The sequence below is a fragment of the Aythya fuligula genome, chromosome 3 (genome assembly GCF_009819795.1).
Source record: "Aythya fuligula isolate bAytFul2 chromosome 3, bAytFul2.pri, whole genome shotgun sequence".
Classification (NCBI taxonomy): domain Eukaryota; kingdom Metazoa; phylum Chordata; class Aves; order Anseriformes; family Anatidae; genus Aythya; species Aythya fuligula.
In genome coordinates, this window is record NC_045561.1 from 74,674,803 (window position 1) to 74,686,429 (window position 11,627).

The following is an 11,627-nucleotide window of genomic DNA, read 5'->3' on the forward strand; positions in this document are numbered from 1 at the left end:
GGAACCTTAGTGTTCTCCACCTGCCATGAGGTGCATGGTCTTATTTTATTGATCATCCACCACTCGATTTATACAAAATGTTTTCCAATGTTCCACATCTGTAATTTTCAAATGCAAGAACACTTAAACTTTGATTTATGTGAATTAAATGAGCATGGGTAATTTAGTTTTTTGCACAATCTTTAAAACATGCATACAGCAGCTGTACCACAGACATCCAGAGAGCCAACAGAATGTTTTAGTTTTAAAATAATAGCTGAATAGCTGCCTGGGTTGTTATTTTTTCATTTGTTTGTTTGTTTTTTTTTGGTCTGAACAATGCACAAAGAAGAGTGAAAAAGCTTCTGTGTTGGTTGTAGTGATTTTTCACAGTTTCTGATGCTGGGTCACAGAAGATACGCTGGTTTTACAGCCCCGCTATAAAACAGCCCTTTATCTTTTCTCCACTAATTCTGTGGTGGCACATTTAACAAAACTAGGAAACTGGAGATAATATGGATGTTTGCAGATTAGATGTCAGGTAATAAATAACACTAATTTCACATACCTGCAAATGTAAAGTTGGCTTATCACTGTTTAAGTTTCTCACTCTTTGTAATGCCTGCCAACATTTTAACCCAGGCAAATTACGGTATTGTTTTTGCTGTTTTTTCACTGGGATAAAATACACAGTCATAATATCCTTTTATCAGTTTTCATGGTATAAAAGGACTTTGGTGCTTAATTCACACTATGTGCTGCTGAGACAATTTGGGAGCTCCTATTTTGGAAGATGCATTTATCTTACCTTTTAGTCTTTTTGTTTTCTTTTCACTGTGGTTTGAGTACCACTTGCCCAAGAAGATGCAGCTGTGACTCTGCCCAGTCAGTGCAATGCTACAGGGCTACAGAGATCCCCCGAGAGATTCCTTCCACTACCAGGAGGCTCTACATCAGCCACAGCAAAATTAAACGACTCCAGGTAGGAAGAAATCCAGTATAAATACTTGCAGTATAAATACGTGCACTGTAACTGAAAGATGCGTTTCCCAGGTGGTGATGACTTTGAAGAGAAGGGAGAATCTTATTCCAGGTTCTAAAAACCGATAAAATGGTGCAAGATATGGTTTTGGTTTACCTTTATAAATATATGTAAATATGTATTCATAGTGCTTTCATTATCCTGTGGTCCCTAAGCACTGGCTCATACTGTCACAAAGGTTTTTTATATGCAACTCAAAAAATAGTAATTCACAACAAGGAGCCAAATGTTGACTTCTTTTTATAGGGTCAAATAACCATTCTGTTGAAGAGTTATTTTTTAATTTGCTGAAAGCTTTTGCTGCTCTTGATACAATGCCATACTTTTCCATAGTGAAGGAAAAGGTTTTACATAGCTAGGATGAAAGTGAGGGTTTCTTTCCCTGCTTGCATTGCAAATTTCAAGCACAACTGCTACTAGAAATGACAGCAGAGTTAGTAATCAGGACTCGGTCATGCATTGTTAGACTCCAAGGCAGACTGTGAGATGTTTATAAAAGCAATGCTAGGCCTATTTAAAACCCATATAAACAATAGCTTCTAATTGAAGCTGCCAACTGTGTTCCTGAAAATGTTTATTCTAGGTTTCTTAAGGCATCACTGAATTATTAAAGTCATTACTAGTTTATGCTCCATCTGCACTGGACTCCAGAGCAGTGCTTTTCTGTTTCCCACCCTATTTATTTAATAGAATTAGATTTTTCTATAGATAGACACAAGGGAAATGTAACTACCTATATTGTACATAATTGCTGTGTATCAATTTACTACAATTACAAGAAATGTTGTTTGAAAGAGATACATTTGCTCTTAAGTGTACTTGTCCTCTTACAAAGAACATATCCTGAACTGCTCCGAAATGCATGTTTGATTTTGCTCCCAGGATTGAATAAAATGGGCTAAAAGGCAGCTGAAAGCAACATCTGGGACACCTGCTGCCCAGTGAGAAACAGCCTGAGTAATTCTGCTATTTAACCCTGGGGAAGAGTTTACTTCTCTTTTAGCTGTTACTGGTATCTGTGGTTTTCTTACTGTAGCTCACGCAGCTAAAAGAGTCATAGTTCATTGGTATGATTTAGCTATATCAGTGTACTCTTGTTAAAGTAATAGTTTACTGAATGAATTATTATCAGTAATTATTATTTACTGAATGAATTATTATTTACTGAATGAATTATTATATATCTTCTTGCAAAAAGAAGATCATTTTCTTTCTGAAATAATGAAGATGAGCCATTTGTCCTTTCTCAGGCTGGTTGCCCCAACCTGCTGTAAAACCTTCAGTCACTACTAAAGCAGTCCTAGGGTCTGACTAAAGAAGGCAGATATTTGTGATAAAGCATTTAAACATTGGTTATAAGTGAACAAAGCAATAGAATAAAAAAAAATGTTTTATGACTGCTCAGAACCAACAGGGTGTAAAACCATCTAAGGAGAGTTTTTCTCTTTATACGTTGATTTAACTGAGCAATCAGTATGCCTTACTTCTATTACTGAAAGGAAATAAGCCCTTTTATGCTAGCTGCCTGTAATTATGGAGATTCTTTATTTAAGATTAAATGGGGTCTGTGATTATATTTTTCAGTTTTCTCTCCATGAGACAAATCATGCATTTGAGGTCCTGACATCGTAAATGCATATACTTAATTAACTCAGTTGAACAATTCCCTTGGCACACATAATAGTGTTTGTAGGAACAGGTTTTGATTTCTGCTTGTAAACTATGTGTCTGGAAGTGCTAAAGGAACTCTATAGTGTGTGTCTTTTTTTTTCCTTCCTTTTTAATTACTTCAATTGTCTCAATTTAGAGAAAAGAAAATATTTTCAAAAAGAAATTGAATGTAAGCCTAGACTTTCCACAGCTGACCTCTAACAGGCTTTTATATGGTTTGGCAATTAGCAGCCTCAGGAGAATAAACAAATATTCTTTCTAACTGAGCACCAATTACTTTTGGACATCCCTTTGCACTCGTTAATATTCAAATGGTAAAGAAATTTAAAGAAGATATGTTTATATGTTAAACCACTATGTTCTCAAGAAAAGGAAGAAGAAAAGCAGATCTGTTTTACTCAGATCAACTTTACTTTTTTTTTTCTTTTTTTTTTTTTCTAGACAGGATTGATTATCATTGAAAAGATTGGCTGGGGTTTTTGTTTTTGGTATTTTTGTAAACTGGGATTTGTTAAAAACAGAGCCTGTAGTAACAAAATTAGACTATTTCTAGCATCTTTTTTTTTTTACAATAATTTCTGCCTTATCCTTGATTTGAAGAGCTACTATAACCTTTTTACACTCACTTTAACATTTATGTTATTTCTAACTATATTAATATTTTGTTGTGGTTTTGTTTTGTTTAATCTGCTAAAAGAAAATTGCTTCTTTAACCCCCACAATAGGGGACTACTTTAAGGAACTGCTTATAACAAATTCCAGTCCACAAAAAATCAAAAAAAAAAAAAAAAAGTAAAAAATGAAAATAAAAAAGGACAAAGTGATGAAAAAGTTTCTATTACAACAGTCTCTTAGATCCATTTTCAGGAGATATTTTTAAAATGTAAAACCCTATTACTGACATTTTACTGTCAGTCTAGTTAGAGAATAAAACATCATTTTGAAGCAAAAAGGCGGCCAATAATCTTTCAAATATGTCTTGATTCCAATTAGAAAGACTGTCTGGTTTGCAACAGCATGGATACATGTTTAAGTCTCAAAACTGCACTGCCAAAAACCCTGGCAAAGCCTACCAAATAGGTGGAAAATAGAAATTGTAGTGATCCACATTAAGAAGGCTAAATCCTCCATCACAGAATGAATGTCTGTACGTTGACCTTCGCATAGCTCGCTGCCACTTAATAAGATGAAAATTAAGCTTCTTACAGATACAGATATACTGCGATCAACTGAGGAAAAGCAGGAAATACTGCTTTTGAACTAATAGAAGAAAATGTGTTGAACCTACAAAGGTTTACATTTGTTTCAATTTCCTTAGGACTGTTTCATCACTTGTGTGTGAATATTCCTTTCTGCTCTTGAGCAATGCAGTTCATTCCTATCGGACTTCTCATGATGAACCTTTGCGAGGTTAGCCTCCCGGCCGTGACCAAAACTGGACACACAATTCTACAGTTGCTTTATAACAAATCAATGAGCATATATATATTACAAAACTGCAATTATAGGAGATCAGTAAATGGCCAGCTTTGTTATTTAGTCATGAGAATTTAGTCATGAGTGAGTACATTCCCTCACTGAAGTCAAGTGTAACTGCTAGAGAAACCTGCATCAGTAGAGGCTCCGTATCTACACTTTCCCACTAACTGCATTAAAATCTTGCAGTGCTCAGAAACAACTTTACAAGGCAAACTGAACATAGCTAGAATCTAGTCACACCTGGGGATACCAAAGCCAAATAAAATCTGAATGAAAATGAAAATGAAATTCAAAATGAATTCCTCTTTCACAGCTGTGTGGGCTCAAATTTTAACAGAAGTTAAAATGGAGAGTTTGTAGGTAAGGTAAAGAGATACCACTCAAACAAACATGAGGGAATTGGATAAATGAAGGAACCTTTTAACAGTCACTTTCTTCAGCTGTTTCAAGATACACAGTTATGATAGTTAAATGCATTCAGTGAGGATTGTAAAACAAAACTACTGTACAGTACCTTATCTGCAAAAGGATTTGTACTGCTTTCCTTGTAGATTCCTCATTGGGATATGGGATTATGCTATAGAACATGTTTGTAGTGCTACTCAATGAGAGTAAAATGTGCTGGTATCTAATGAGCTCTGGGGGAAATGGCATGCAGGCTGTTGTGTTAGTTTAACATCTGTTACTGATGTGTACTGAGATCTGCAGAGAGATGTTTACCAGACACCTGAAGGAAAACTAACTGAAGAATACCCCTTCCTGCCTCTCCCATGCAGAACACCTGCTCATTTTACTCTGAGCTTTCTGTGATTCCCATATAAATGCATTTTTTAAAATCGAGCACCTAGGTCAATGGGCAGTATCTCTGAAAATTTCAAAGAATTACTGTTTAAGTAACTGGTGTGCTCTGACAACTCCTTTACTTACCCTCATTCCATGTTTCCTCATTTCTTGGCTTAGAGGAGGCTGCCAGGTTCATTTAGGTTTGTTTCTTAACTTGAGACACAAGATGGAAAGCATGATAAGCAAGCAGGTTCCAACAAAGCACAAGAATAATTAAAAAATCACTATGCCCCTATATATTATGATCCCAGTCAACGTCTAAGTTTCATTTACCACCACAAAGCATCTGTTTACTACTAAGTAACAAAAACTAAGTTGCTGTAAAAGCAATTTGTACCATTCACATTAGTTTCAGAACAAATTTACATGTTTGGTTTGGTCATCTCCAAATGTGAGGTGTTTACCTTAAGGAACAGGAGAGAGAGCGGAAGGAATGAAGAAATACATGTGTCAGATTTTCGTTTCCTGCCAAAAATTCATAGTAGGGAGAAGAAACAATATCCACTCATCTAGGGAATACGTGCTGCAGTGGTGATACAGAGAAATGTCTGTCTGATGAACCCAGACCTGCACCAGCAAACTCTGCTGAGCACAGTGAACATACAGCAACCATCTGCCCCCTGTAAGGACCTCTGCCACTGCTGACATTTAGCTAAACATTTGACATAGGTATCTGCCAGGCAGAAATAAAAGAAAAACTCCTTCTTCAGACCTGAGTCTTTGCTCAAAACTAGACACAAGATGGTCTTCAGACAATTCTAGAAATGTAAGTAAATTCTGTCAAACTGCAGGTGCCTACAGTGACACCTCTACCATTACTGCTCCATTTCTCTTAGTTTCTCATTCTTTATGAATATCAGCCAGCAATGGTCAGAGCACCCAGAAGAAGTAATCAGTGAGGAGATTCATGAATACTGTGTACTGTCACATGAATTATTTTTATCTCTTTAAGATTACTGACTTCAGAAGAATGTCGGCCCTTGAAGAGCTGGTCCTGTCGTGCAGTGGCACAGAATCGATAGAAAACAATACTTTCAAAGCCCTGAACACTTTGAAGTCCCTGGAACTCTACAAAAATCAGCTAAAGCAAATACCCACCTGCCTCCCATCCGGCCTTGAGATTTTAAAACTCGCTGATAATTCTATCACCACTTTGCACGCATCGGATTTTGAAGGTTTGATGAAACTAAGGGTGCTTGATATCCGGAACAACCTGATTGCGACTCTGCCTTGGAGTGTGTTTTCTTCCCTCTGCAACTTACAGAGTCTGATTCTGGATGGCAACAACATGGAATCTGTGTCTGCACCACTCCAGCTGCCTAGGCTGCAGTATCTGAGCATGGCTGATAATAAACTAAACTCCTTCCCAACCAGCTTTTTTGCATCTTTCCAAAACCTACAGTTTCTCAGTTTAAGCGGCAACTTGCTGACAAAAGTGCCTCTTGACCTACCTAAGTCCTTGCTCTCACTAAAATTAGAGAAGAACCGGCTCAAAACAGTACGACTCCGAGACATGAAACACCTAGAAAACCTGACCGAGTTCTTCCTTTCAGAAAACCAGCTTACATCAGTAGATGGTGCCCAGCTTCTTCCTAACTTAACAACGCTGGAGCTGTCTAAGAACCAGCTCCAGGCCATGCCACCCAGGCTGCCAGGCAGGCTGCAGAAACTTGACTGCAGCAATAACCTGATTCAGAGGGTGACAGCGCAGGACTTCCAAGGTCTACAAGACCTCAAACACTTGTTCCTTGACAACAATGCTGTCAGCACGTTTGAGGCAGGAGCTCTGCAGCAGTGTGCACAGCTTTCTAACCTGGCACTGGAACAGAATCTCCTGATTTCTATCCCACTGAGGTAAGTGACTCCAAGGATAGCTGCTTCACAGGTGTCATCTCTCCCCCCTTACATTGCGAGAATGAGAGCCAAACTGAGAAAATATTTGCATTCAGACCTGGTCCTAGTAGAAGTCCATCCATACCATAAACCCACTGCCATAACTGGCACTATTAAGCACTCCTGCTAGCAGTCAGCATAGTACTGCAGCTGCTTTCATTACATCTGTGGCCCCCAGTGATCCTCCTCCTTTCTCATCTCTCGCTGCCAGTAAGACTACTTTGTTTAATCAACACATGAATAGGAGGAATCTGCTGGGAGAGTATAACAGTGATTACAGATTAGTTACACTGCTGCTCACATTTGTCTTCTCCCATAACACAAAATAAATAGAGCATTCAGTAAAACAGAAAGATGGCAATTTTAAAGCTGATGTTTCCACCAACCCGCACTGAGTTTATTATTGTCAGAGTATTAAGATTGCTGGAGCTGAGTCCGGTCAAAACTAATATGTTTCTTCAGTGGATATTACCATCCCCAACTTCATTAAATGCACACATTACAAGGTATTTGGAAGGCTTATAACTGTCCTGCTTCAGGCTATAAGCAAAATTCCAGTCAAAGTAGCACAGAAGAAACATCCCCTGGGCACACTGGATTCCTTAATGCCTTGCTCACAGGTTCTCTCACATTCATCTGAGTGATGGCCCTGGCCATTATCAGTGGTGCTGTGTTAAGCCAAATGGAGGCTGCTCTGATATAAAGTGGCAATTTTGTTATTTCAAAAAAAACTGTGCAATAAGATGGCATAAAAATAGTAATGTAATTCCATTAACATCAGCTTTTTTAACACAACCACACTAGTAAATTTTATTTTTATGGCTTGTGGACAGGTTTAACTGGCCCAAATAAATAATGCAGTAAAATTTCAATTTGCTTAGAACGAGGTCCTTTAGCATTTGAATCTATTTGGTTGAAGCTTTATAATCAGAAAGTGATTTAGTGGTGTATAAATATTTGATTTCAGTCTGCCTTGACAGGAATGTTTAATGCTTTCTAGTTACATTAGTATTGTCTAATCCATCTTATTTTACAACCTTTGTAGTCACAAGAATTAACAGGAAGGAGTCCTCTATTAGCCTTTAAACAGTGAAGCTTTTAGGGAGATATTGGGTCTTTTATTTTCAACTCAGCAATGCACACAGATTTCAAGGGGAGGCTATAAACATGAAGTGGGAAAGAAATGACAAGAACTAAAATTTATGTACCTAATTTAATTGTGTGTGTCCACGCATCTACCTGTTGATCACCAGTTGCAAGGACATACAGAAATAAAAGTATTACTCTGATAGCTATGTGAGAACTACCAGTTACCTGCGTCACAGGTTAAAGAATATAGTTAATTTGCCACAGTTACCGAGTCTTAGTGGTTGTTTAGTGGGAATTGGAAAAAAGAAAGGTTCTTTCCTTTTATTCTGAAAAGGAAACAATGATATGAAATTGTCTCCATCAGAACTTATATCCATAACATGTCCAAGTATTTCATGACTCATACAGAAGAGCCCAAACTCCAGAAAATCTTGCAGGGAGCAGTCAGAATGCACGGAAGAGCCTGATGATATTCCCTGGAGTGGCAGTGGTATGGCTGCTGCGGTGAGCTCCTGAATGCACGCGGCTTCTCTGCCAGTAGCAGGATCATTAATCACATGCTCCGATGTAGTTATTTCCTCAAGATCAACAAAAGCTAAAGTCAAGCAGTACATCTGCAAAGCCTTTACAGGTTTACACTGTACAGGTTTTAGCCTGTAATCTGTTTGGATAAATATCTCAAATGATATCCTATTGACTTTGATATTATTGGCTCTAGGATTTCACCCCAGACTAGCTCCTTTTGTCACATTGAGCAACTATTATCACTGACTGTGGTTACGTTTCAACACAAGTTGATTGCAGCCACAAGCGCTGGTAAGACCAGGGTCTGTGCAATGACTCAGATGTGTGAGAATTTCAACATGTGAAATCCTCATCTCACCTAGGAAATATAGCACAATGCAGAACTGCCTTACTCTTGAAATATTCCCAATGAAGTTGTGAGATTTGCACAAATATGGCAATCGCCTTTCAGCCTAAGAGGTCAAACTCAGCTTCACAAAAACCTGCCAGTGAGGGTCACAGTGTACCCTCTAATTTTCAAAGGTATCTCAAATCATTACATTGAGATAAACCCACCTCATCCTTCACTGGTTGTGGGACACTGCTGTTCAATTCTAAATAGTTCTTGGTGTTATTATTTATATTTTGCCTTACAGTTATATTGAGTAAATTTCCTTAAAGTCTCTAACCTTGGCTCTTAACCTCATCACCTTGCATACTACAGTAGTAAAATGATTTTTAGTTAACATCAGATTGAATTTATTAAAAACATTCCACACCAATTAAATGGCTTTTCTGTTAAACAGCTTTCACTGACTAGAGCAGGAGAAAAAAAAAAAAAAAAAAGATCGTAAATAAACTATATTTAAAAACTTTTGTTATTGTATGGCTGGACTAAAATTGCTGTTAGGCTCAGCTGCACACACATGTACAGTTCAGAACTGCAGTAATTTGGGAAAACAGCTCAAGTGTCCATAGATAGTATTCCAACAACTTTAGAATAGAAAAAGAAACAAACAAACAAACAAAAAAGAATATTAACATTTCAGGACCACTACTTTTTTATTTTATTTTATTTCCAAAAGACTACACTTTTGTTAGTGGTAGTTTTATTTAATATGTAAGATGTGCTTGGACAAGCAGAATCAATATAATGAACATAACATATTCCTGTTGTTTTATTTTTATTCAGACTTCCAGATACCCTTGCTAGATTGGATCTGAAGGGGAATGACATAGAGGACGTTGGAGAACAAGAACTGAAAGACTTGAAACAGCTTCAGGTTTTAAATTTACGGAACAACAAGATATCTGCCTTGGATCGCAAAGTCTTGGAGTATTTACCTCGCCTCCGGCATCTCTATTTAGACGGAAACCCCTGGAACTGCACCTGTGACCTTCTCAGGACCAGAAGAGTGCTGATGGCCAAAGGAACGGATGTCAGGGGAGGGCAGTGCGCGGCACCAGCAGAGAGCCGAGGAGAAAGCTGGATGTCTTCCAAAAAGATTCTGCAGCACTGTGAAGATAATCTGTCTTCCATGGAAAAAGGCAAAGAGGACAGAAAGAAAATGAAACTCAATGAGGCCGCTAGCGTCGCAGTAAACACAGACGATGATTACTATGATTATGAACTAGATTAACCCCGCGGTTAGTCTACGGTGAATCTGAAGGCTCTCTAGAGCTGCCCACCACCACCAGTATCACTACTGACAACCAGCCTGCTGGGCTGCCATTAAATTTTCCTCTTTAATTCATAGTATAAATGTTAATAGCTGGTGACAGAAGGGCTATAATAACGATGCCATTGTAAACTGAAAATTGTAAAAGAATTGGCCGTTTTTCAATGCCATTAGTACTATGTAGCTTGAGGGAAATAAGAATACAATAACAATCTCTTAGAAAAGCACTCTGTAACTCTGTATGGACCTTTTTATAGTAGAGCATTCTTAGAGTTGCATAAAAACCCCATAAATAAAATTCTGCAATACTGCAAGATGCTATTACCTGTAGTCTGGCATTCAACACATTTAAACTCAGTTTGAGATGGAGAGTTACACTGACGTGGGTAATTTCTCAGGGTTGTTTAGAGATCCTTGCTTTTGAAAAATGAATTTCAGTTTTCCAGAAATACTTTCCTCTTTTATTTATTTTAGACTATTTTAAATGACATTAGACTAAATTAACTGAGCTCCAGGCAGAGCACAGAAGGCTCATCTAGCAACTACAACAAACAGAAGAATCAGTCCTGGTTAATGAGATTTAGTACTTGTTCCAAAGTTAATTAATAGCGATGCATAAAAACACTGGGGTGAGTTTGACCCATTTCTATGACTGTAAACAGAAAAAGGGATATTCTCAGGAAACAGCTTTCTACCCCTGCCAAATATCAGGATAAGGTCCAATGAGACGAAGTTATTTCAAGAGTTTATTTTGGTAGCTGAATAGCTAATTGACTACCGCATAGCTCCAGTTGCAGTATGTATAATACTTTGGGGTTCACACACTGCAAGTGCCCCCTTTCCCTGGTGGGAACCTTCCAGGCTTTTGCAACACAAAAGGGCTCCACGGTATATGCATCAGCTCTGATGTATGTGCAAATATTATCAAGCAATTCCCAAAGCGCTTGAAAATTAAACAAAATTGGAATACCAAGACCACTAAAACCAGTGAATTACAAACAGTAATCTAAGGGGCTTCCTGGCAGTTCATAAATCTCCACTGATAAGTAAGGAGCAATAACACCAGCAAATTACTTTTCAAAGCAAACAGTTTCTATTATTCTTTATCTTCTGCTGGCATTCAGTAACCGAATAATCACTCACATTCATAAAGTCTGTTTTGCCAGATGTCAGAGTGCAGCTAGTTCGTTACAACACCGAGGCAAAAGAACTGGTGCTTGGGTTTCTTAGGCACCCAAACATTAAGCTGCACAACTTAAACAAAGAGACGAAAGTTAATTTAGGTTTACAGTTCAACTTTTGAATGTGTCAGCAGCTATGCTGATGGTAGGAGAAGATTTAGATGTTTATAGAACAGCAGATGCAGCCCTAGCAGTTTCAGTGTTATTTCTGTTGGGTGTTGCTCTTTGTTGGGTATTGCCTGAGGATGATTTATTTACTTTCTCAAC

At 37.9% G+C, this 11,627-nt stretch overlaps 1 protein-coding gene across 1 annotated transcript; it reads left to right on the forward strand.

The window, feature by feature from the left end:
• The first annotated feature begins 772 nt into the window (after nucleotides 1-772).
• Nucleotides 773-10,140, forward strand: LOC116487478 (nephrocan-like). Its single transcript, XM_032184470.1, has 3 exons — nucleotides 773-961; nucleotides 5,967-6,868; nucleotides 9,693-10,140. Exons 1-3 carry the CDS (start codon nucleotides 773-775, stop codon nucleotides 10,138-10,140), a joined length of 1,539 nt encoding a protein of 512 aa, XP_032040361.1.
• The last annotated feature ends 1,487 nt before the right edge of the window (nucleotides 10,141-11,627 follow it).